Source organism: Cornus florida, unplaced genomic scaffold (genome assembly GCF_030987335.1).
Source record: "Cornus florida cultivar Cherokee Brave unplaced genomic scaffold, ASM3098733v1 CherokeeBrave_3.0.0_Hap2_Chr02, whole genome shotgun sequence".
NCBI lineage: Eukaryota > Viridiplantae > Streptophyta > Magnoliopsida > Cornales > Cornaceae > Cornus > Cornus florida.
This window is the reverse complement of record NW_026775572.1, coordinates 26070322-26095666: the sequence shown is the minus strand read 5'-3', so window position 1 is coordinate 26095666 and position 25345 is coordinate 26070322. Positions and strand designations below refer to the sequence as shown.

Below are 25345 nucleotides of genomic sequence, written 5' to 3'. Positions count from 1 at the left end.
GGTATTTAAAGGCATTTTTTCTTTTTCCTTAGCATTCAATGTACTAGTTATTTGCCCGACTTGGGTTTCCAGCTTTGCTATCGATTGGGAATGAGAATGAAGCAATTTGGTATTTGCCTCCAAAGTACCCAAAGTGGTTAGAACTTTTTCTTCAAAAGCGGGACTCATAGAATTTCCTTGAGAATATGAAGATTGATTAGGAAAATGAGAATTTGAGAATTGGTTACCATGTAATGTTTGGAATGATGAACGATACCCTTGGGAACCTTGGCCTTGCATTGGGGGCGGAACATACTTATTTTGAAAACCACTTTGGGGAGGATTTGAGCATTTCCCTTGGCTTTTCCAAGAGAAGTTTGGATGGTTCCTCCACCCGGCATTATAATGAGTGCCATAAAGATTATTCCCTTGGTGAACAAAAGTGGCATTCACTTGTTCATGGTGTTCACTTTACACATGTCCATGGGGACAATTGGAAGTAGAATGTAAAACACTAGAACAAATCATGCAAGATTCATTGGAATTATGATGAACATGATTATGGGATGAAGACACTTGATGAGCCGAGTTTGGTTGATAAAAAATTGATCAAACCTTTGAGATACAGACTTGACTTCGGCATTTATGTCATTGGAATTGTCAACTTTATACAAACCAACATTCTTCCTCCCGCCTAAATTTCTACCATTTTTTATGACAAAGATCGATGCATTGAGTTTTTACTCATGCCCTCATAAAATCGCCAAACATCATTTTCATACTTATCAAGGTAAGAACCACCCATGGATGCATCAACCATACCCTTGTGATTATTCGGTAAACTTTCAAAGAAATATTAAACTAATTGCCACTTAGGAATGTCATGGTTTTGACACTTCCTAAGCAAGTCGTTAAATCTTTCCCATACTTCATGAAACATCTTCCCACCCTCTTGAGAAAATTCACGAATGGAAGTTCTCATAGCATTGGTTTTTTTCTTATTTTTATTTTCGATATTTTCATAGCAAAACATCGACAAAAAGCCTAAAACAAAACGCATCCCGAAGGAACAAATAAGCAAGTAAAAACACCATGTCATATTTTAGAAACACTTTGAAATCCTCACCATTTGTAGGATCAGTTTCCAAACCAAGTGTAGTAGTAGTACTTGGGAAGACATTGTAGCTGGTCGCAGTCACAACAATCATTAAATTATCACGAGACTCTTCCAACCATTTATTTATTCAGAAAATACTTATTCCAAAACGCACTTAAAAATATATTAAGTGTGTCTGTGTGTGTGTTGATAGGTAGCAAAATCATGGAGAATTAATGTAGACACAGAGAGAGAGAGTTGATAGCATATGTTAATTAGAGAGATTAAAAAAGAATACGTGATCAATTTTTAACTTCAAATGACAATGTTACTGATCGTAAGTGCCATGATTGCCACCGAAGTACCATAGCAGTTAATAGCCACATTGAAAGCTTATTCTTGGGAGGAAATTCAGTTGATGCTCCCGTTTCTCATGTGTTTTGTTTCTATTATTTTTGTTTTTGAGTTATTACAGTATTGATTTTGACAATAAAAATATATTTGGTGTGACTTTGTTTTATTTTATATAGTGTTAAAACACTTCGTGAACAGTGACCTAAAACTAAGACACTAAAAAATTATTTTTTCTTATTTTGACAGCTGTTCATGGTCTAAAGCCATAAAAGTTGTTTTTCCTTATCTCTGTTTCCGACATTTTCATAGCAAAACATCATTCTCATAAGTGCTTTTGATTTTTTTTTTCTTGTCAAAACACATACAACAAAAACATTGTTTCTATTTTAGCAAAAAAAAAAAAAAAAAAAAAAAAACTAAACACCTAAAACAAAGCGCATGCCAAACAGAGAAGCAAGTAAAGACACGTAAACTCTCTTATTTCCACGAACTGTACATCTCTTGGACAATGATCTAAAACATCCAAACCTCAATAAATATCAAACTCTATTTTTATTTCTTTTTCTTTTTTTTTTTTCTTCAAAAAAATAGAAAAACACATTTGTTCTAAATTAAATTTCACACTCCACGACGATTGCAAAAGAACCACTTCACATAAAAAGTACAAATGTATTGAATAACCCGCACTAGTTCATAGGTTATGACATGAGATTTAAAGTACGAACTTGTGCAAATGAAGGAATTAGAATTCACACTTACTAAATACGTTTCATTTAGGCACACAAGATCGATCCTACCATCCAATTTGAACCCATACTCGGTACACTGAATATGGTTCGCCCAGGCACCCAAAGTCATTCCTACAACCCAACTCTGCCATACCCGCAGGGGCACCAATGTCACTTTCTTTCTCTCTTTGTTTTTTTAAATAATTATTGTAAGAGACTTGGACTTGGTATCCTGGACTAGTACATTTACTATTTAGGACCGTTAAGTGTTTGAGGCCCAAGGTCGGATCCAATCCATTACAGAGCGTTGTAGTAGTAGTATCTACAAAGTACCTTCCTTTTGCACAAAGGGTGTGTTGAGAGAAAGATGGCCAGTACGTCGTCGTTGTTGTCGTCGGCGGTGACGGAGGAGGAGGTGACGCTGACGGTGAAGTGGAGCGGCAAGGAATACACCGTCAGAGTGTGCGGTGATGATACCGTTGGAGAATTGAAGCGGCGAATATGCGAAGTCACAAATGTACTACCCAAACGCCAGAAGCTTCTCTACCCCAAAGTCGGATCAAAACTCGCCGATGACTCTCTCCTTCTCTCCCAACTCCCCCTCAAATCTTCCCTCAAAATGACCATGATCGGGTTTGTCCTCTCTCAATCTCTCTATATATGTTTATATATACATATATGTGTGTGTGTGTGAGCACAAGGTGTTTGATAAATTGGTTACTTCTATTTTTCTCTCCTGTTTACTTGCTTTTCTTCGATTGGGTGGTTATGCTACAGTTGTGGATGCTATTATGAGAAATTGGGATGCTTAATCATAGAATGAAACATAGAAAGTAGATGGTATAATTTGATTGTGAATAAACTGATAATCAATGAATGTAAAAATAGAATGGCCCTGTTTATATCTTGCCTAATATTAAAGCACCGTTTGCCCTTTATACTATGCTGTTCTAATCATAAATGACTAAAACTAGAGGGGAAACACAATATGCAATTTTTTATTACCTAGTGCTTTTTCTTTTTTTGGTGGGTATCTGGTTATTTTATAGTGCCTCATCGTGACTACATGTACTCTTAAAAAATTCTCGTATTGCCAAGTAGTAGCTGATAAGACAATGCCGCGTTTAGGCTAAAAAAACATAAGAGCAGATTGGGAAAAAAAATGCAGTTGAGGCATCCTTGGATGCTCTATTACATAAAACTCAAATGTGCAGTTTCATATTCTAGAGAGGGGCCATTCAATTTATATATATGGCAGTCAAGCATGCTCAAGTAAACTGAGCAAACATAACAAATGAAATATCAAAAAGTGCTTGTTGGCAAATGGCAAAGATTTAACAACGGAAAAATTTCATAAAATCTTCAACAATTTTGTTCATGAGAACTTAGAAAAAGAAAAAAGAGTTAACGGTGTGTCTGTAAAGGTCTTCTTGGAATAACTCGTTATACTGTCTTCTTCATATTCAACTTCTTCTGACGATCTTGAAAATGAGAAACTGAAAAGCAACACTTGATCTTTTAAAAAATGCAAAATTGCAAAATTTTATATTTGGAAATGTAAAATCAATAAATGTTTAATATTTAAAAAAAAAAAAAAAAACACAAGATTCATGCTACACTAAGTAAATGAAAAAAAATCTAAAGTTCCAATATATAAAGTAAGTCAGATATGATAAATCTGCAGCTTAAATCTGAAAAGCAACACTTAGATTGTATTGGCCTCCAAATCAGTAGAACTAACTTCTGATTAGTAGATATGGCCTTTGATACGAGTTTTGGAGCCCTAGAATAGTGTAGAAGATAGAAGCAGTTGAAAAAAGTGGGGAAATTGAGTTTTGGCATGCAAAGATGTGTTTTTGACTGAGTTAATGCTATGCTTCATTAGGATGGACATTACATATGTGGTCTTTTACCCCTGATAAATAGGGTTAGTGATGGGATCTGCACCTTCACAAGTATGTGGGTGTGTGAGTTTGGGATGTGCACCTTCACAGTTATGTGGGAATGTGAGTTTCTTGCCAGGATTTTCTTTTTCTTTTTTCTTTTTTTAAAAAAAAAACTCAGATACATTCAAACTGAAAAAATGCCAAGACAGACCACCATATAATACCGAATACAAAAAGACTTGCAACATAATCAAAACACATAAGACTTTTTATATTTTTATTTAAAGCTTTTATTGAAAGTAAAGCAACCTTAATATGCACCTTCTTCTTCCTGAACTATTTTCTAAGAATCACATCCCAGCCAATCTTAGGTATTTGGAGTTGAAGATGGTTGTCCACTTTCCACCCTGTGCCTGTTGTTGTTGATCCAATTCTTGAATACCTGTGGTGTGATCCCAATATCCACACAAAACAGTCTTATCTCTTCCTCATCATGCTTCCGTGCTCTCCAACTCAACTTGTCCGCAAACACCCTCATCTGTTCCTTCTGCTCCGGCGTCAGCCTCGTCCTCCCCTTCTTCTTCCTTGTCCCCACTTCCTCTATGATCTCCCCTCCGTTCAGCCCCTCTGCCTCCACTTCATCTGGTGGCAGATCATTGTATGGTGCAATGTAGGGTTGTGGTAGTGGTGCTGATAGTGGTGGCAGTGGTGGCAGCGGCGGAGGAGGAAAAGTGACGGTGGTGGTGAGGCGGTAGCGCGTGGTGGGAGGGTAGTGGTAGACGGGTGACGGCTCCCACTCTTCCTTCCTGTGGAAGCTGCGGTGGCAACTGCAGGCCTCACAGAGAAATGCCTCTGGAGTTCCGTCCTCCCCGGCTGGTGTGAAGTTACAGCACCCGTCGACAGCGTAGAGCATCACCGGTGCCGCGTGGTTTCGTTGGCACTCTCTGTACCTAACAATAATCTCAGACCTACCAGCTGTACCATTGTTGGTTGCCATGCGAAAGACGGAGAAATTCATGAGTGTGTATGTTATTTTAGGGTGTTTTTTGTGTGTGTGTGTGTGTGTGTATGATTTTTATATATATATATATATATATATATAGAGAGAGAGAGAGAGAGAGAGAGAGAGAGAGAGAGAGATGCTAATCTGGTACTTCTGGCAGATCAGCAAAACCGTGACCATTATTAGATGCTGTGCAGTGAATGAGTCGCTGGAATTGCCATTAGAACATTAAGACAAAATTGTGGTCATGAGACTAATCACTTAGTCCGTCAGTAATTAGCCTGTTTTTGAGTGCCAAAACATGTGACAAAAAGATGGCAAAACCTATACAAGCAACTTATTTTTTCTAGAAGAAAAATAAAAAAAAATCTTATTTATTTATTATTATTATTTTGGGGAGTAGGAGAACAAATATATTTTACCCTTTTGAACGCTTTTCTAATATATTTTACTTATCAAAAAAAAAAACCATCTCTTTAAAATGAGCTTGTAATTAATAATTAGTTTTTAGCAATATTTTATATATGGTCATTAAGCATCTGAGTGGTTGCCAGAATTACTATGTTTTTATTAAATTATGTTAAAATGGACAATAAATACGAAGGTTTAAATTTAATAAGATTTAACATATATGTCCAAATATGATTGGTTTAAAACTTGAAAATCCAATTGAAGCAAAAGTTTATTTGACTTTTGATATAAATATTCTCAACTACTTTGGAATGAATGATGGAAATTTGTTGGGAAAGGTGTGCTAGAGATATCTCTAAAAAAAGAAACCAGTGTTTTCATCCCATTATTTAATTGAATAGAAAGAAATAAAAAAGTAAAGGAATGAATATGGTGTAATTAATTTTGACTTATCTTCTTTAATAATAAAAAAGCGAAAAAATATATTGTGAATAGTTTATCCAGTCTTATCCTTTCTTGGCCTCCTTGAGAATTAAACTAGGGCAAAGTGAGAAAAACACCCTAATGTTTAAATTTTGGGCAAATATCACCCCTAACATCTTTTTTGGGTATATAAGTGCGTTAAGTTTGAAAAAATGATCAAAGAAGGGCTTGAGGTCATTGTTTCGTTACAAATCAATGCATATGACATTTTTAAGGTATAAAATCCCGAAAATACCCTTTTCTCTTTCGCTAATGCCCTTATATATAAGAAGAAGAAGAAGAAAGAAAAAAAAAAAGGGCAAAGTGAGAAAAACACCTCTAATGTTTACATTTTGGGCAAATAACACCCCTATTGTTCATATTGTGTATATAACTCCGTTAAGTTTGAAAAAATGAGTAAAGAATGGCTTGAGTTCACTATTTTGTTAAAAATTTAGTATGATATAAAATTTTGAAAATATCCATATATCTTCCGATAATGCCATTATATATATATATACATTGAACAGAAAAGAGGGACACTTTAGTCATTTCACATTTAATTATTATTTTTTACCTACTTTTTATTCAATTATAGAGGGACACTTTAGTCTTTTCAGCAGTCAAGTCTTTATTTGCTCCAAAATTGAATGTTAGAGATTTTTTAAAACGTATAGGGGTTATACACTCTATATACATACCATAGCGGTATTTTTACTCGTGACCCAACAAAAAAAGAAGAAGGACACTTTAGTCATTTCACATTTAATATATATATTTTTTTGACCTTTTTTTTCTTTATTCAGTTATAGAGGGACACACTTTAGTCTATTCAGCATTCAGGTCCTTGTTTGCTCAAAAATTGAATGTTAGGGATTTTTCAGAACGTACAGGGGTTATACACTCTATATGCATACCATAGGGGTTTTTTTCGTTCACGACCCATTAAACTATTAGAAGCAACAAAGAGTGTAAATCTATTGTTTTTCCAACGACAATGGTTTCAAGGGTTCTTTATTAGGGCAACAAATGAGGTATAATAAATGAAGCTATTAAACACAAGTGCGAGGGCCACAAAGATGATCTAGATGAAGGAGGAAAAGTAGACTAGCCAATGGGATTTATGGTGAAAGTAGGGATGTTTGTTTCTGTACTGGCTCTTTGTGGTTATGAGTGTTAGTACATAGATTTGCTCTCCCTTTAATGCCCGCCATCGTGATTCATGCAATTTTTTATTTATAGGGTTAGATTTGTTAGGTAATACCCAGTGGTCCTCGACCTCATTGGTTTTCACCTCGTACTTAGAGTCACAGGAATGCCTCTAAGCACCTAAGGGGTCAATTCCTTTCTTTCACTATGCCTTAGTGCGGTGTGGCGTGCTAAGTTTTCTAACACATGCATTAAATGTATTTGGCTGGACAATAGTCACGGTAATTGAAACATTAATGGGCATCAATGGTGATTGTAAGGGTTTTTGTCATAGCAAGTGATCACCATCCTTTTGGCTAGGCTAACTACTTGCATTGGGCATCTGCTGACTTCTCATCCACTAATCTAAAATCCTTTTAAGTGTCTCCCATAGTAGTCGTCTGTATGTGAGAAGGTCCTACCTTTATCTCGTTTGGTACTTAACAACAGGGGCGAACTGTTCAAGGGACCAAGGGGGCCATGGCCCCCAGAACTTTTCAAAGCTAGTATATATGCCTGGTGTGCTAAACTGCTAATTAGGACTAATGTTGCGTTTGGTATGCATGCATGGAATGGAATGGAATTGCCATTCTCATTCTATTGTTTGGTTTCAACTGTGAAATGTGTCGGAATGAAATGATAATTACCATTCTAGTGTTTGGTTGGACCAATTTAAAATTTAGAATGGAATGAATTTTAATTTGAATTCTCCAAAATACTTCTTTTAGTGACAAATAAAATAAATTAAGAAAATAAAATTCTTCTATAAATTTTTTGAAAGAAATGGTGGTGACGATGGTGGTGGAGGTGGAAGGCAATAGTGGTGTAGGTGGTGGTGACGAAAGGCGGCAGTGGTGTTGGTAGAAGGCATCAATGCTATAGGTGATGATGATGCAAGGCAGTGGCGGCGACAGTGGTGTAGTGGTGGTGAAAGGCGGCAGTGGTGTAGGTGGTGGATGGCAGTGGAGGTGTCAGTGGTGGAAAGCGGTGATGTAGGTGGAATGCGGCGGCAGTGGTCGCAGTAACGATGACGGTGGTGGTGGTGGAAGTCGGCGGTGGTGGAAGTCGGTGGTGGCGGTGATGGAAGTTGGTGGTGGTGGTGGTAGTGTCAGTGGCGGTGGAGGTGGTGGTTGTGGTGGAAGGCAGTGTAGGTGGCGGCAGTGTGTTAGTGGTGGAAGGTATCATGTAGGTGGTGGTGATGGAAGGTGGCGGTCGTGGAAGATAGTGGAGGTGGCGATGGTGGAAAGCGCTGGTGGTGACGGCAGCGGCAGTGGCGGCGGTAATGGTGACGGTGGTGGTGGCAGTGACGGTTGTGGAAGGGAGTAGAGGTGGTAGTGGTCGAAGGTGGTAATGATGGAAAGAGGTGGCAATCGTGGAAGTCGGTCAATGGTGGTGGAAGGCAGTGGAGGCGGCAAGGATGTGGTGATTGAAGGCAACAACAGTTGTGGCTTCGGCAGTGACGGCGGTTGAAGGCAATAGAGGTGGTGGTGGTGAAAGGCGGCGGTGCTTGTGGTGGTGGTTTTTGGATTTAGAACATGAGGGTTTTTTGGGAACATGATTTAAAAAAAAAAATTACTTTGGAATGGAATGGCCATTCATAGGTTCAATTGTGGAAAAGATTTTCATTCCAATGGAATGGCCATTCCCACTTTGAATTGCATAACCAAACAAATGAATGGTTGGAATAGGCATTCTATTCCTGCACACCAACCACAACATAAGTTCTTTAAAATTAATTCAACCCCCCCTCCTCCCCCCCCCCCCCCCCCCCCCCCCGCCCCCAAAAAAAAAAACAGAAAAAAAAGAAAAAGAATTTGACTTTTACCCATCACATAACACAACTTTTTCAATAAAATTACAAATGTGTATAATTATTTGTGATCTCTTGCCTTTCTGTTCTTCAATCCGCACATATGTTTAATTCATATTGGTCGTCCCCTTTTCTTTTTTTATTCATTTTTTTTCCCAATCAACAACGCTAATAGCAAAAATCAAGTTCTTTACTATACTGATATCTAGGGCTGCAACTCGGACGGGTTGGGCGGATTTGAGGTATAACTTAAGCCCAACCCACCATATAAAATGTTAAACCCAAGCCCAACCCAACCCTATCTTCAACCCTAACTACTCAACCCGAGCCCAACCCATCCTTCTACTTTTAAATTCGGGCTTGCAACTCGGGCTTAGATTCCATGTTAAAAATTGGGGTGAATTTGAGTTACTCATATAGCTAATTTTCACACCAAAAATTTAATATGATCTTGAATCAATGATATCTCTTCTTCTTCTTCTTTTACAGTGGTCCACCGAAACCCTAGTTGCGAGTTTATCTTTCTTTTCCTAGCTCTTTTTCTAATCCATTTTTTTTTTTTTTTTTTACGTTCTTCCTCTTATTCTTTGCAAAAATTCTTGTCTCTCTCTAATAGATTCCATTTTCCCCCTCCCCCACACACTTCTTTTCCTCTTTCCTTTTCATTTTTTCTTTTTAATTTTCTTCTCTTCTTTCCCCCCTCTTCTTGCATCGGTCTTTCATTCCTATTTTCGTTGTCTTGTAGGAACTAGGACTGATCAGCAAGTGTCTCTTAATGCCTCTTCAATTTAATCTAGGGCTGCAACTTGGGCATGTTGGGCGGGTTTGAGGTATAACTTGAGTCCAACCCACCATATGAAATGCTAAACCCAAGCCCAACCCTAACCCTATCGTCAGCCTTAACTACTCAACCCAAGCCCAACCCATCCTTCTACTTTTAAATTCGGGCTTGAAACTCGGGCTTAAATTCCGGGTAAAAACTTCGGGTTAATTTGGGTTACTCATATGGCTAATCCTTACACCGAAAATTTAATATGATCTTGAATTAGTTTTAGAATAAATTACTCTTAAACAAGAAAAAGTTTAAAGACGTTTTGTAGATTTTTAATAAATTGCAAGCAAATTTTTAGAAAATTAATTCTTCTAAATGTTTACATACAATAAGTTAAGATTTAACAAAAGAAGTTGAAAAGGAAAAAAGTAATCATAGTTTAAATATTATATATAATGTATTTAAAAGTAATATCTTTCAAAGGGTGGTAAAGTTACGTTAGTGAAAAGTACTTTGTTAAGCCTCCCAACGTACTTTCTTTTGCTTTTTCGGGCTCCAGCCTCTATTGTTGGAAGACTTGAGATGCTTCAATGAAACTTCCTTTGGGGGGGTCGCGGAGAGGAGTTTAAATATCATCTTGTCAGATGGGAGTAGGTTTGCAGCCCTTTTCAGTTGGGAGGGCTTGGGATTAGGAGATTGCCCCTTCAACAGTGCTCTTCTTGGCAAGTGGCTTTGGAGATTCGGCAGTGAAAGACATAGATTATGGAGAAGGGTTGTTTCGTGTCGCTTTGGAGAGGAGAGAGGGGGGTGGTCAGCTAGGCCAGTCAGGTCTGCTAGTGGAGTGGGGGTGTGGAGGGCGATTGGGAAGGGGTGGGATGATTTTTCCAGACACATTAGATTCAGAGTTCGGGATGGAAGGAATGTCCCGTTTTGGGAGGACTCCTGGTGCGAGGATAGGCCTTTGGCTCTTTTGTTCCCAAGGTTGTTCAGGATTGCTGTTGATAAATATGCTATGGTTGCTAACTGCTATTGCCTTAATAGCGGAAGGTGGTCTTGGGATGTGCGATTCCGGCGATCTTTTCAGGATTGGGAGTTGGATGATGTCACTGGTTTGTTGGCTCTCTTATATAGACAGGAGGTGGAAGGCACTGGGGTAGATTCCCTCATTTGGGTGCCTTCTACACAGGGGATGTTCCACGTTCGGTCCTTTTTTGTGTGCCTCTCTGGTTTTCATGGTACCACCTTCTTGTGGAAGACGGTGTGGCTTTCTTTGGCGCCTCTTAGGGTGGCCTTTTTTGTGTGGACTGCAGCTTGGAGTAAGATTCTGACTTTGGACAACTTAAGGAAGAGAAGACATATCATTGTTAATCGGTGTTGTCTTTGTAAGTTTAATGGGGAGTCAGTGGATTACCTTCTTTTACATTGTCATTTGGCCCATGACTGTTGGAGTCTCATTTTTGGTTTATTTGGTATTCATTGGGTCATGCCTCGGACTTATAGGGAATTACTGGATATCTGGAGGGGCCAATGGGTGGGGGCTCAGGCGAGAGACTTCTGAAGGGTGACCCCTTTTTGCGTTTGGTGGAGCCTTTGGAAAGAGCGGAATAGAAAATCTTTTAATGGGAAGGAGTCCTCCATTGGGGTGCTGAAGTTTTCTATTATTTTTACCCTTTTTTGTTGGGGTTGGGGGAGAAAATTTTCTTCTCTTGAGGACATTGTGGACCTCTTGAGTTCTTTGAGTTCATAGATTTTGTTTTTTGTACAGCTTGGGACGTGTTACCCTTTTGAATGCTTTCTAATACACTTTACTTATCAAAAAAAAAAAAAAAATTATTTAAAAGTAAAAATATATATGAAAATAATATTAGAATTCGGTTTCGGATTGGCTCGGGTTTCTAGCACTTCAATCCAAACCCAAACCTAATTAAATTTGGGTTGAGATTTTTTAACCCAAGCCTAACCCTAATTGTAAAAATGATTGCCCAAGTCCGTGAAAAATCGGGCTAGGGTCGGTTGGGTTCGGGTTACCCAACCTAAGTTACCCCTAATTTAATCTTTTTGAAGATTAACAAGTTTTATATGTATTTGCATCATTGACTCATTGTGCTTTGAATGATAGTATGACCTTTTTTTATCATCATGTTTGTTTTATTTTGTTCAAACTTATGTCACTACTCACTAGATTTACGACAAAGTTACATTTTTTTTTTGTCTATTTTCGTTCATACTTGAAATTTACTTTTTATGAACTTAATGGATTGTGAAATACCTTGGTATATAAACATCCTAGGTCATTTTCATATTAAGAATATAAGGCTATGGAATGATAAAGATACGACAAATTACAATATTTTTTCCTTTCAAAAAACTATATCACTCCCGCCCACCCCACCCCACCCCAAAAAAAATTAAAAAAATATAAGAAGTTAGAATTCCTAGGTCGCCCTTGCTTAACAACTTCAACTCGAGGTTGCGGGGTGGCTCGCCTCATTCATTTGTGACTTAGTAGTTTCCTTTGAACTCAAGGACATTGTTTTTTGAGGCTTTAGTGACATGATGTGACATCAAGGTTTTATGTGGTCCCGAGAGTGGTGTCTTCGAGGTTTGTTGACCCGGCATTACGTGAGGGTTTTCTTTAAAATCGAGAGCTGTGCGCTTGAGATTTGGTGACCTAACGTGTTAGGGTTTTCTTTGATGATATGTCGGGAGTTTGCAGTGTAGGCCCTCTTTGACCTTTCAAATGGTTATGTTATCATGTTAGTTTGACTTTTCAAACGACATGTAGCTATCCCTACTTGATACCTACAATAGTGATGGATCTTTTAGAGCACTCCATAATTTATCAATTATAAAAAATAAAAAATATATATATAGTAGTGTTAAGAAAATTTGAGCTTTCCACCTTCAAAATATGAGGTGAGAGTATTCCATTAGCAGTGTTGTTAAAGACGCGCCTACGCTTCAAGCTCGTACAAGCGCAACATTTGCACTTATTGTGTGCCCAGGTGCGCCCTTGACAACATTTGCGCCTTTAATATGGAATATGAATATGCTTTCATGGTAATTTAATTTTTCACTTTTGCGCCTTGCTTCACTTAGGCGTGCACCTCACCTTGCGCCTAGGCTCCAAAGGACCTCTAGCTCCTTAGTGTGCCTTGGGCCTTTGATTACACTATCCATTAAGTATCTCCTCAAAATTGATAAAAAATCGAATAAAGGAGCCTGACTTCTAAAAACAATGGTCAAGAGCTCTGTGTACAATTAATAGCCCCAAAGGTCTTTGTTTGAGCCGGCCGTGACAAACTCTTAGTGGCCAAATCAAAATTTTCTTGTTTTTTAATTTGGAAATCGATTTATATTTATCTTATTTTCTTATTTAAAAATATTAAGATATAGTTAAATATGATTTAATTTTTATAGAAAATTAATATTTACACCTCAAAAATTTAAACTTTATTTATTTATTTTATATAAAAAACGCACGTTTGTTAAAAATTATTCTCACACTCCACAACCATTGCAAAAGGACCTCTTAATACTTCACATTAAAAGCACAATTGTGTTATATTTAAATATAAATAAACTGTAGTGTAATGTACCAATATCTCATTCATTCATTCTTTCTTTGTTTTTAAATTATTGTTACCTTAATGTTGCATTTGGGAGAACATAATTGTTGCTTTGGATTTGGGATTGAAAGAAATTTAGTTCAAAGTTCCAATTTCAAATTCAAGCTGTCGATTCGGTGCTCCCATACATCTCATAAGAAACTTGGGCTTGGTATCCTGGACTAGTGCATCCACTATTTAGGACCATTAATTGTTTGAGGCCCAAGGTAGGATCCAATCCATACACAGTGTTGTAGTAGTAGTATCTACAAAGTACCTTCCTTGCACGGAGAGTGTGTGTTGAGAGAAAGATGGCCAGTAAGTCGCTGTTGTCGGCGTTAGCGGTGACGGAGGAGGAGGTGACGCTGACGGTGAAGTGGAGCGGCAAGGAATACGCCATCAGAGTGTGCAGTGACAATACCATTGGAGAATTGAAACGACGAATATGTGACGTCATAAATGTACTGCCCAAACGCCAGAACCTTCTTCATGTCAAAGTTGACCCAAACTCGCCGATGACTCCCTCCATCTCTCCCAACTCCCCCTCAAATGTTCCCACAAAATGACCATTATCGGGTCCTCTCTCTCTCTATATATATATATATATACACACACACACACACACACACACACACACACACATTTATATCTAAACATATATGATTATATATATGCATATATATGTGAGTACAAGGTGTTTGATAAATTGGGTATTTCTATTTTTCTCTCTTGTTTTTACTTGCTTTTGTTCGATTGGGTGGTTATGTTAGAGTTGTGGATACTCTTATAAGAAATTGGGATGATTACTACGTGTTTGATAATTGTTGTTGTTTGAATTAATCATAGAATGAAAACATAGAAAGTCGATGGTATAATTCGATTGTGAATTTGCTGATAATCAATGAAAGTAAAAATAGAATGGGCCTGTTTATATGTTTCCTACTATTAAAGTTCAGTTTGCCCTAATCAACTAGCCCTTTATACTATGTTCTACTAATAATCGACTAATACTAGAGGGAAAACACAATATGCAATTTTTCCTTACCTAGTGCTTTTTGTTTGGTGGGTATCTGGTTATTTTCTAGTGCCTCATTGTGACTACATTTACTCATAAAAAAACATATTGCTAAGTAGTAGCTGACAAGACAAAGTCACGTTTTGTCTAAACAACATAAGAGCAGATTGGGGGGAAAAATTGTAGTTGAGGCATCCTTGGATGCTCTATGGACTTGGATAGCTCCATTATATTTTATATAAACCTCAATTTGCAATCTCATATTCTATAGAGGGGCCATTCAATTTATATATATCATTATATGGCAGTCAAGCATGCTCAAGTAAAGTGAGAAAACATAACAAATGAAATATCACAATGCTTGTTGGCAAATGGAAAAGATTTAACAACGGAAAACTTTCATTAAGTCTTCAACAATTTTGTTCACGAGAACTTAGAAAAGAAAAAAGAAAAAAAAAGTTTGTCAACTTTGTCTGTAAAGGTCTTCTTGGAATAACTTGTTATATTGTCTTCTTCATCTTCAACTTCTTCTGAAGATCTTGAAAATCAAAAACTGAAAAGCAACACCTAGATCTTGAAAAAAATGTTTTTTTTTTTTTCCTCAATAATTTATATTTGGAAATTCAAAATCTCTAAATGTTTAATATTTGAAAATAATAATAACACATGATTTAACAGCTCCCTGGTGAGCAGCGTGCAGTATGCTCACTTTTAATTGTGGCGTTAGAATTTAATCCTACGGCTAATAAAAAGAATAGTTAATTTAGGAAACTATCATTATTTTTATTTGTCATTAATTTCAATTTAGGAGAAATGACTGTAATGGGCAGTTTTTGATAATGCATGGTGATACGAAAAAAAAAAAAAAAAGAATCATCGTTGTTATCGAATATAATGGAATTATTTTAACTTCATCCTTGAATAGAGGTAAAAAGATTCAATAATTCTCCTTAGTTATCATAGACAGGAATAAAGAATATATATTCAGAAAAAAAGTAAATTATGTTTACCTTTACGAGATGAATTACATGTATTTTGAAAAAGTAGAAATCACAAACATTTATCTGAAAGTATAAACAAAGTAACAAGCCATACTTGAGTTGGGACTTCCAAAATATTTCATAGATGCATGTATGTGTGCTTCAAAGTGATTTATACTAAAGAAAATAATCTTGATTCTTACTTCTGTTTCTAGAAGAATCAATTTTTAGGTATTCTGTCAACAATTTGAATCAAGTTAAATATGACGATTAATCCTTTTAGTGTATGTCTAGAATCAACCATAGCAATTATTTTTAATATATACGTACTTGATCTACTTGGTCTACCCACTAATGTCTAGAATCCAAGCCTTATCTGGTTTATTATGCATAACTGTCATCTTAAGGTAGTACTGAGGTTCTCCACTAGAGCAGCTTTCTCTTTTCCACAGGCTTAAGGTTCTCATTTGTTGTAGCAAGCTCTGATTGAAGCTATTAAAAAATCCACACTTTAAAGATTAAACGGGGAGGAACCCACCTCAAGAAAAGGAAAAAAAAAATATGGGCTGTTTTACCAATTCTTACAGTTACTAATAGAGGAAAAATTCAATTTAAAGCCTTCGTTGATTTTTTGTATGGTGCTTGTTCGATTTAAGTTCATGGTTTACAGTTGCATAAGGGTCTATGGACCTTTCTTTTTTATCAGTTGCAGACTTGCAGTTCACGATTAATCCAATTAAGAAAAATTGATTTTTTTCTTCCTTTTAAGAAACTGTCCATTATAGTCATTTCTCCTACATTGTAATTAATGACAAATAAAAATAATGATAGTTTTCTAAATTAGCTATTCTTTTAATTAGCCATAGAATTAAATCCTAAGGCCACAATTAAAAGTGAGCATACTGCTGCAGATGAATACTAATGTATATATATAAAGTAACTTGGATATGATATATCTGCAGCTTAAATCTGAAAAGCAACGTTTGGATCTTATTGGCTGCCAAATCAGTAGAACTAACTTCTGATTAGTAGAAATGGCCTTTGATACGAGTTTTGGAGCCCTAGAATAGTGTACAAGATAGCAGCAGTTGAAAAAAGTGGGGAAATTGAGTTTTGGCATGCAAAGACGTGTTTTTTTACTAAGTTAATGCTATGCTCCATTACGATCCGTTATGGACATTACACATATGCTGTGTTATTAAAGGACCAAGGCTCACTAAGCCACTAGAGGTCCTTTGGAGCCTAGGCGCAAGGCGAGATGCCAGCTTGAGTGAAGCGAGGCGCACAATTGAAAAATTAATTAACTATTAAAGCACATTCATATTCCATATCAAAGGTGCATCTGGGCACACAACAGGCACAGGTGTTGCACTTGTATGAGCAGGAGCCTCAGCGCATGCCTAGGTGTGCCTTTTACCCACGATAAATAGGGTTAGTGATGGGATCTGCACCTTCGCAAGTGTGCGGGGGTGTGAGTTTCTTGCCGAGATGTTAAAAAAAAAAAAAAAAAAAAGGACTTGCAACATAATCAAAACACAAAAGACTTATTATATTTTTATTTAAAGCTTTTATTGAAAGTAAAGCAAACTCAAAACTCAAAAGACTTAGGATTTATTATTATTATTATTTAATTTTTTCTTAGGAAAAAAAAAAAAAAAAAGCAAACTCGAAAGCAACCTTAATATGGACTTTCTTCTTCCCCAACCATTTTCTAAGAATCACATCCAAGCCAGCCTTAGGTCTTTGGAGTCGAAGATGGTTGTCCACTTTCCATCCTGTGCCTGTTGTTGTTGATCCAATTCTTGAATATCTATGGTGTGATCCCAATATCCGCACAAAACATTCTTATCTCTTCCTCATCATGCTTCTGTGCTATCCAACCCAACTTGTCCGCAAACACCCTCATCCGCTCCTTCTGCTCCCGTGTCAGCCTCGTTCTCCCCTTCTTCTTCCTCATCCCCACCTCCTCCTCAATCTCCCCTTCGTCCAGCCCCTCTGCCTCCACCTCATCCGGTGGCGGATCATTGTATGGTGCAATGTGGGGTTGTGGTGGCGGTGCTGATAGTGGTGGCAGTGGTGTCACTGGCGGAGGAGGAAAAGTGACAGTGGTGAGGCAAGGAGATATAGATATATGTATATATAGAAAGAGAGAAAGAGTGAGAGATGCTTGTCTGGTACTTCTGGCAGCTCAACAAAACCGTGACCATAATTATATCCTGTGCAGTGACTGAGTCGCTGGAATTGCCATTAGAACATTAGGACAAAACTGTGGTCATGAGACCAAACACTTAGTCAGTCAGTAATTAGCCTTTTTTTGAGTGCCAAAACATGTGACAAAAAGATGGCAAAACCTATTTTTTTTTATAAGAAAAATAAAAAAAGCTTCCTATATATATATATATACATATATATATATATTGGTAGAAGAATAGCAAGCGTGTAATTAATAATTAGTTTTTAGCTCTATTTTATGGTCATTAAGTATCTGAGTTGTTGCCAGATTTACTATGATTTTATTAGATTTTCTTTTAATGGAATATAAATACAAATGGTTAAATTTAATAAGCTTGAACATGTATGTCCAAATTTGATTGGTTAGTTGAATATCAAATTGAAGATAAAGTTTATTTGACATTGGATATAATTATTCGCTACTACATTTGGAATGAATGATTGGAATTTTTTTTGGAAAAGGTAAGCTAGAGATCTCTCTAAGGAGCAAAACCATTGTTTTCCTCACATTAAATCTAATTGAATAGAAAAATAAAGAAGAAATGAAATGAGCATGGTGTAATTAATTTTGACTTTTCTTGAATAATTAAAAAAGAGAAGGATCTAGAAAATAGTTCATCTAGTCTCAGCGGCCCTGCTTGGGTCGGCAATGTCCATGATGGACCTCTTTGGGCCCTCCATGTATAGTCCACTACCCGACATATGCAGTCCTCTTATTCTACATGCATCAAGTAATAATAATAATTATTATTATTATTATTGTAGTGGTGCTAAGAAGATTTGAACTCTCAACCTTCAAGAACCATTTGAAGTTGATAGAAACTAATTGGAGGACCGAACCATCTTTGTGAATTGCAAGAGGACCCCCAAATATAAAGAAAAGAAAGTCTTAGCACCCAGCTGCTTTCTCAAATTACTTGTTGATTTAGTCCATTTCCTGTTTATCTGAAACTTGTCACTATCAAAGCCATTTCCTCTTAACCGAACTTTTTCCTCCACTTACCTGATGATACTTCAGTTATCTGCAATTAAGGAACATATTTGCAGGGAATAAAACCTTCACATCTTATCACCAATAGTTGTAATCTAATGACATCTCCTTAACTTTTTAAAGTTGAAGGAGAATGATAGTTCAAGAGGGACAAAGTTGGTGATGTATTATTTGCGAGGCTACAACATATTTTGGATGCACTTTGATTCTAAAACGAAGCCCACCTTAGCTTATCCTTGCAAACCTTAATTTTGTAAAATTCTTCTTGTTTTTTAATTTGAAATTTGATTTACATTTATCTTCTTATCATGTCTAAAAAAATTATTTAAGAAAATTAGTATTCACACCTGAAAAAACTATCAAACTTGGTTTTTTTTTTTCCTTTCAAAAAATAAAGATGATAATAATAAATAATAATAGCAAATTTGTTCAAATTATTCTCACACCCCACAACCACTGCGCAATAGCCTCTTAATACTTTACTATTAAATCCACAGATTGGCTAATGCTCATAGAAGAGGCAATCATATAGGGAGGATTCGAGTCGAGGGGGTCATTTTTTGTAAGGAGGAGGAGATTCGCAAAGGATTCTCAGAATTTTTTGAGAATTTGTTCAACGAGTCTGTTGAGTGGAGACCCTTGCTCGAAGGGTTGCAGTTTGACTCCATTTCTGAGGAGGAGTGTTTGGGCTTGGAGTTGCCTTTTTCTGAGGAGGAAGTTCTGTTTGCTTTGAAGAGTTGCAATGGGGATAAGGCCCCAGGTCCAAATGGTTTTACTATGAGATTTCTTCTTGAATGTTGGGAAGTGGTTAAAGGAGAGGTGATGGGCACTTTCCATGCTTTCCATTCTCGGGAATCTTTTGTGTGTGGTGGTGTTTATGGCTTGAAAGGAATAGGAGATTCTTTGAAGGAAAGGCTTTGTCGATTTCGGTGCTTAAATTCTCGATTATTTCTACTCTTTTTTGTTGGGTTTCAGGAAGAGATCATTGTTCTTTGGAGGAAGTAGTTGATTTTTTAGCCTCTTTGAAGGCTTGAGGCCTTTGTGGTCTTTTGTATTTGCATGGGTTTAGCTCCCCTTCTGAGCATTTTTTTATATAATTTTTACTTATCAAAAAAAAAAAATAATAATAAGTAAATAAATAAAGTGGAGTGTATTGTACCAATGTCTCTTTCTTTTCTTTTCTTTCTTTTTTTTTTTTTTTTTTTTTTGAAAAAAATATTACCTTAAGAAACTTAGGCTTGGTTTCCTGGTCCTCCTGGACTAGTGCATTGTATTTAGGACCATTAATTGTTTGAGGCCCAAGGTAGGATCCACACACAACGATGTAGTAGTTGTATCTACAAAGGACCTTCCTTGCACAGAGCGCGTGTGTGTTGAGAGATGGCCAGTACATTGTCATTGTCTGCGGCAGTGACAGAGGAGGAGGTGACGTTGACGGTGAAGTGGAGCGGCAGGGTGATGACACCGTCGAAGAATTGAAGTGACGAATATGTGAAGTTACAAATGTTCTGCCCAAATGCCAGAAACTTGTTTACGCCAAAGTTAGATCAAAACTTGCTGATGGCTCACTCCTCTCCCAACTCCCCCTCAAATCTTCTCCAAAAATCTTCAGATCAGTCCGATCTCTCTCTCTCTGTATGTATATATTTTTTTATATGCATACATATATGTGAGTACAACGTGTTTGATAAATTGGTTACTTCTATTTTCTCTCTTGTTTACTGCTTTTGTTCGATTGGGTGGTTATGTTACAGTTGTGGATGCTAGTATTCTTATTATTATTACTATTCTAATGATAAGAAGTTGGAACTAGGTGTTTGATAATTGCTAGTATTTGAATTAATTGTAGAATGAAACATAAAAAGTAAATAGTATAATTCTATTATGAATTTACTAATAATCAATAAAGGTACAAATATAATGGGCCTGTTTGTATCTTGCTTAGTATTAAAGCTTGGTTTGCCCTTATCTACTAGCCCTTTATAATATGGTGTTCTAAAGGAAAAACACATGCAATTTTAACTTACATAGTGGTATTATTATTATTTTTAATGAAAATTATTTAGTCATGTTTCTTTGTCAGTATTCTCATTCCAGCTTTCTCTCTTTTCAAGGTCTGCCTCTATATATACGTGTAAAAAGAAAAAATTGGTCATTAGTGTGTCATCTATAAAGCTGCTACACTAATTGAAATTGTTTGTATCAAAAGTAATTCATTGGTTGCTGACATGTGTCGTGTTGTCTGCTTTTAGAATTCCTTATTTTGAAGTTATATATATATATATATATATATATATATATATCTTAAATTTAAAAAGAATTTTCAGTACTATTGAAGGTGATATAATTGTGGACCAACTAGACTCTCCAGAGATCATTGATGATTTTGTACTTGGGCAAGCTGCAGCTGTTGACATTAAAGAAAAAAATGGACATTAGAGTGTCATCCATAAAGCTGCTACACTAATTGAAATAGTTTGTATCACAAATAATTCTTTGGTTGCTGATGTGTGACATGTTGCCTGCTTTTAGACTGCCTTATTTTGAAGATATATATATATCTTAAATTCAAAATGAATTTTCAGTACCGTTGAAGATGATATAATTGTGGACCAAGTGGACTCTCCAGAGATCATCGATGATTTTGAATTGGGGCAAGCTGAAGCTGTTGACATTAAAGATAAAGAGGTCAATAAGCAAAAATTGAGAAAAAGAATTGATCGATGCAAGGTCAGTTATGCCATTTTTTATATGAAAACATTGAAATGAATTGTCAGGATACAAAATTTAGACTTTCACATAATTGTATAAACTTCTTATGAAGGAATAGATCTTGGCCAGAATATGTCATTAGGTAACTTTTGTTCATAAGAAGCTTCCATGTTGTCACACATCTTATACTTCTGCTTTTGTTGTTTTGTGTCCGCACATGTGCGTCTCTCTCCCTCCCTGTGTGTGTTTTTTTTCCATGTAATTGTATAAACTTCTGATGAGGAGTAGTAGATCTTGGCCAGAGTTAGCCTTTCATTAACTTTTGTTCATGAGAAGCTTCCATGTTGTCAGTCATGCATCTTATACTTCTGTTGTGTTGTGTCTGCACATTCATCATCCTTTCTTTAATCCCATATGAATGGGGTTGGCCACAATTCTCTCTTTCCAATTTTTCCTATTGCATGTCATTTCCCCTACTATTTTAACTTTTTAAATAAAGTCATTTTTAATTACCTCATCCATGTTATTTTTAGACGCCCTCTCCTTCTCTTAACTTCTATTACAACCAGTCTTCCTCGCTTTACCGGAGCGTCGCTAAATCTCCAATGCATGTGTCTAAACCATCCTGCCCTGTATTTGTAGTAAAAGAATAAGAGTATCATCTGACCAATTGATACTATTCATTTATAATCTTGTACGTACTATATTATAATTGTGTGAGTAAAAAAGTTGAGTTTGGTTATTGTCGTCTACTTTATTAGGCATGACACTGGCCTGCTTATGTATGGATTGCACCACATGAATAAAAGTTACAAAAAATCTAGTCATTAAGTGCTTTTGTTGCATAATTTGCTGTCTAAGTGACTTTTCTGGAAGCTGAGGCAAAACAGAAGCGAACAGTTGGGAGCTCTCTCTCTCTCTCTCTAATAATCCCCATTATAAAAAATATATAAAGTTCAAATAATTTTAAAATTTTTTGTGATAACCTTTAAAAATTGTAGGAAGGAAATAGCTTCATGGTTCACCCATTATGAAGAAAAAAAAAATAGCTTCATGGTTATATTCCTTGGACAGGCATAACTGCTTTTCTGATATGTCTCTTTTTTTTCCTTTCTGGTATGTGCTTTTACCTCTCTAATAATCCACAGCATAAAAATTTCTTTGTTACTGTTGTCAAGGCTTTTAAACTCTTCCATTCAGCTTCCCTATTAATTATGATATAATGCTCGGATACAGACACGGAAAAAAAAGGAACATGGATGATAAAATACGGTGATAAAATAATAATATATTATATTATTATATATATAAAATGATCTTTACTCATTTTATCCACAAACCATGAATGAAATCACTAATTTGAAAAATCAGATGCGATCCTTTTAAAAAAATCTCAGTTACTTTATTATTTGTGTAAAGGACTCATAATATTATGAAAAAATAAATAAATTCAAAAGATAAAGAATAGGGACAAATAGCAAAATTTCATTTATATACGGAGTATATAGTTTCTTTCCATTTTTTTTTTAAATTTTTTTTTCTGTATGTGAGTGAACAAATTTGGCTTTCCATATGACTAATTTCTTTATAGTCATAAAATTATGTTGTCTTTGTATTGGCGCATAACATGTTTTAAAATTAAATTGGGAACTTCGTATTTTGAAAAGAACTATTCCAAAAAAATACCTCGCTGTGTCCCAATCGTGTCCTAGACATACCTCTCATGTGTCCACGTCATGTCCAACCAATGTCCTGGCATGTCCAACCAAAACAAGTTTTACACACAATGTCACGAGTGTCGGACACATATCCAGCCAATGGACATGGCACACCCTTCTGGAGTGTCCGTGCTTTAGAGATTATGATTAACACAAGGCAGTTCCTATATCCCCTAATTATCTGCTTGCTATGTATCAGTCCTTGATTCCTTTGATAGAGTGCCCTACCATGATTGTGACAGTCCTGCATGCATTTTGTAAACTGTAAAGTTAATAAACAACGTGATATTACTTTACTTATCAAAAAAAAAAAAAAAAAAACAAACGTGATATTACTTCAAGTGGAATTAACATATAAGCAAAAATTGAGACATTTATGTTAGTCTGGGTGTAATTCTCAGATTCCATGTGCATGATTTGGTGATTATTTTCCTTTTGTGGGGTGTCCAATTGTAGATTGAACTTCGGAATCCATGCCGTAATGGAAAGAAGCTGCTTGTTTTAGATATTGATTATACCCTATTTGATCACCGCTCCACAGCGGAGAACCCACTTGAACTTATGCGGCCTTGTAAGTATTTTGTTGTGGGAAATGTTAGATTTGTTTGTCTCCTTGTTCTGCCAACACTTAAATTACATATTATTTGGTGCAGATCTTCATGAGTTTCTCACAGCCGTTTATTCAGAATATGATATTATTATCTGGTCTGCAACCAGGTTTGATTTCATTTCTCTTTCAGAAAGTTCTAATAGTGAAGGTTTTCTTGTTATAATCTTAGAAATTAGCAGGGACACTTTCTCGTTTGTGTGGAACTCTATTCCTACAATGCATCTATTTTATTTGTGCAGCATGAAGTGGGTTGAATTGAAAATGGGAGAGCTTGGGGTACTCGACAATCCTAACTACAAAATTACAGCTCTCCTAGACCATTTAGCAATGATTACAGTTCAATCAGATTCTCGAGGAACCTTTGACTGCAAGCCTCTCGGCTTAATATGGGCTCAATTTCCGGAGGTTGAGTTATACTTTATCTTCCTATGTTTGCTTATTAATTTAGTCTGCTAAAGGGTTCTTTAGACAAAATGTGGAAGGTGAAGCATTTTATATATATATATATATATTATCTAACCTTTAAAGACACAAAGACTTGTTTAAGTAAAATATGTCATTACAAATAAAATGAAAATAAGGTCATCTTTGTAATGATAGTGAAAAGCTGAATCGTTTCGTCTTTCTAAACCCTAATGAGTTTACGCAACATCACCCTCTACCAATAGCTTTGAAATACAAAACATGACAATTTCGAATTCGACAATAAGGGCAAAATTGCAATTTTCTTTCGGCATTCAATTTCATTCCTCAACTGAGAACCTGCTCTCTCTTGATATGCTTGCAGTTCTATAATTCCAGAAACACTATAATGTTTGATGATCTACGGAGAAACTTTGTGATGAATCCACAGAATGGTTTGGCGATAAAGCCGTTCAAGCAGGCCCATTCAAATCGAGACAAGGATCAGGAGCTTGTGAAGCTCACCCACTACCTGCTTGCAATTGCTGAACTTGATGATATCAGCCACCTTGATCATAAGAACTGGGAATCATACAATGAGGACACTTTTAAGAGGCGCAGGCATGCATGAGTTTTCGTGGCAGTTCAGAAATTGTTAAGAGGTTGCTGCTTACGTAAACTTCTAAGATAATCATTGTATGTTATTGGTATAATTACAGTGCAGATCCATGGAATGGTAGCTTTTTTTTCGAGGCTCACAACAAACTCTGTAATATTCACAAAATCTTTTCAGATGTGTATGACAAATTTGTATTGAAAATTTGCATTACTCTATTTATTTGCAGCAGAATTTGAAGTCTTTTGTTGAAAATATAGATGTTTTTATCCCAAAGTTATCAATGGTGGATCCTTTGACAATTTTCTTTAGCCATATGTTATGTGTGGCTGCACCGAGAGACGCCCTGGATAACTTCTTCCAATTCCAAGTTCAAGGTGTCGATAACAATAATCATTACAGAGAAATTGTGTCATAAAATTAAGCATCACGGAGTATTAGAGAGAAAGGAAGAGGATAGAATAAATTTGAAATATATTTTGTGGGATTGACATTTAGAAGGAGTAACCACTCTTAACAAATACGAGAAGATGACCTATGAGAAATCAATCAATGCCATCACAGGAGTTATCATGTAATTGGCAGTTATTGTAATAAATATGTGTATATATATAGAAATATTTATTTGAGAGATGAACTCAACAGTTCAAAGAGAGAGAACGAAACAGAGAGAGAGAAACAAACTTTTTCAAGTCTGGTATATATAAAGTAGTACATGTACATTGCCTTATATAGGCTCAGATTTGGCTTCCCTTTTAAGCTATAGGAAAGC

General features: G+C 36.1%; 1 protein-coding gene across 1 annotated transcript; it reads left to right on the top strand.

The window, feature by feature from the left end:
* Positions 1 to 2442: 2442 nt before the first annotated feature.
* On the top strand, positions 2443 to 24816 carry LOC132294380 (ubiquitin-like domain-containing CTD phosphatase). The gene is made up of 6 exons (XM_059792212.1): positions 2443 to 2790; positions 21101 to 21245; positions 23402 to 23516; positions 23599 to 23662; positions 23795 to 23960; positions 24343 to 24816. Exons 1-6 carry the CDS (start codon positions 2525 to 2527, stop codon positions 24586 to 24588), a joined length of 1002 nt encoding a protein of 333 aa, XP_059648195.1. The 5' UTR covers positions 2443 to 2524; the 3' UTR covers positions 24589 to 24816.
* Positions 24817 to 25345: the final 529 nt, after the last annotated feature.

Excerpts from the sequence above, each read along its gene's own strand:
- LOC132294380 (XM_059792212.1), top strand. The coding sequence starts at position 2,525 with ATGGCCAGTACGTCGTCGTTGTTGTCGTCGGCGGTGACGGAGGAGGAG. Across the intron at positions 21,246-23,401 it reads AAAGAATTGATCGATGCAAG|ATTGAACTTCGGAATCCATG; the intron begins GTCAGTTATGCC and ends GTCCAATTGTAG. Across the intron at positions 23,961-24,342 it reads TATGGGCTCAATTTCCGGAG|TTCTATAATTCCAGAAACAC; the intron begins GTTGAGTTATAC and ends ATATGCTTGCAG.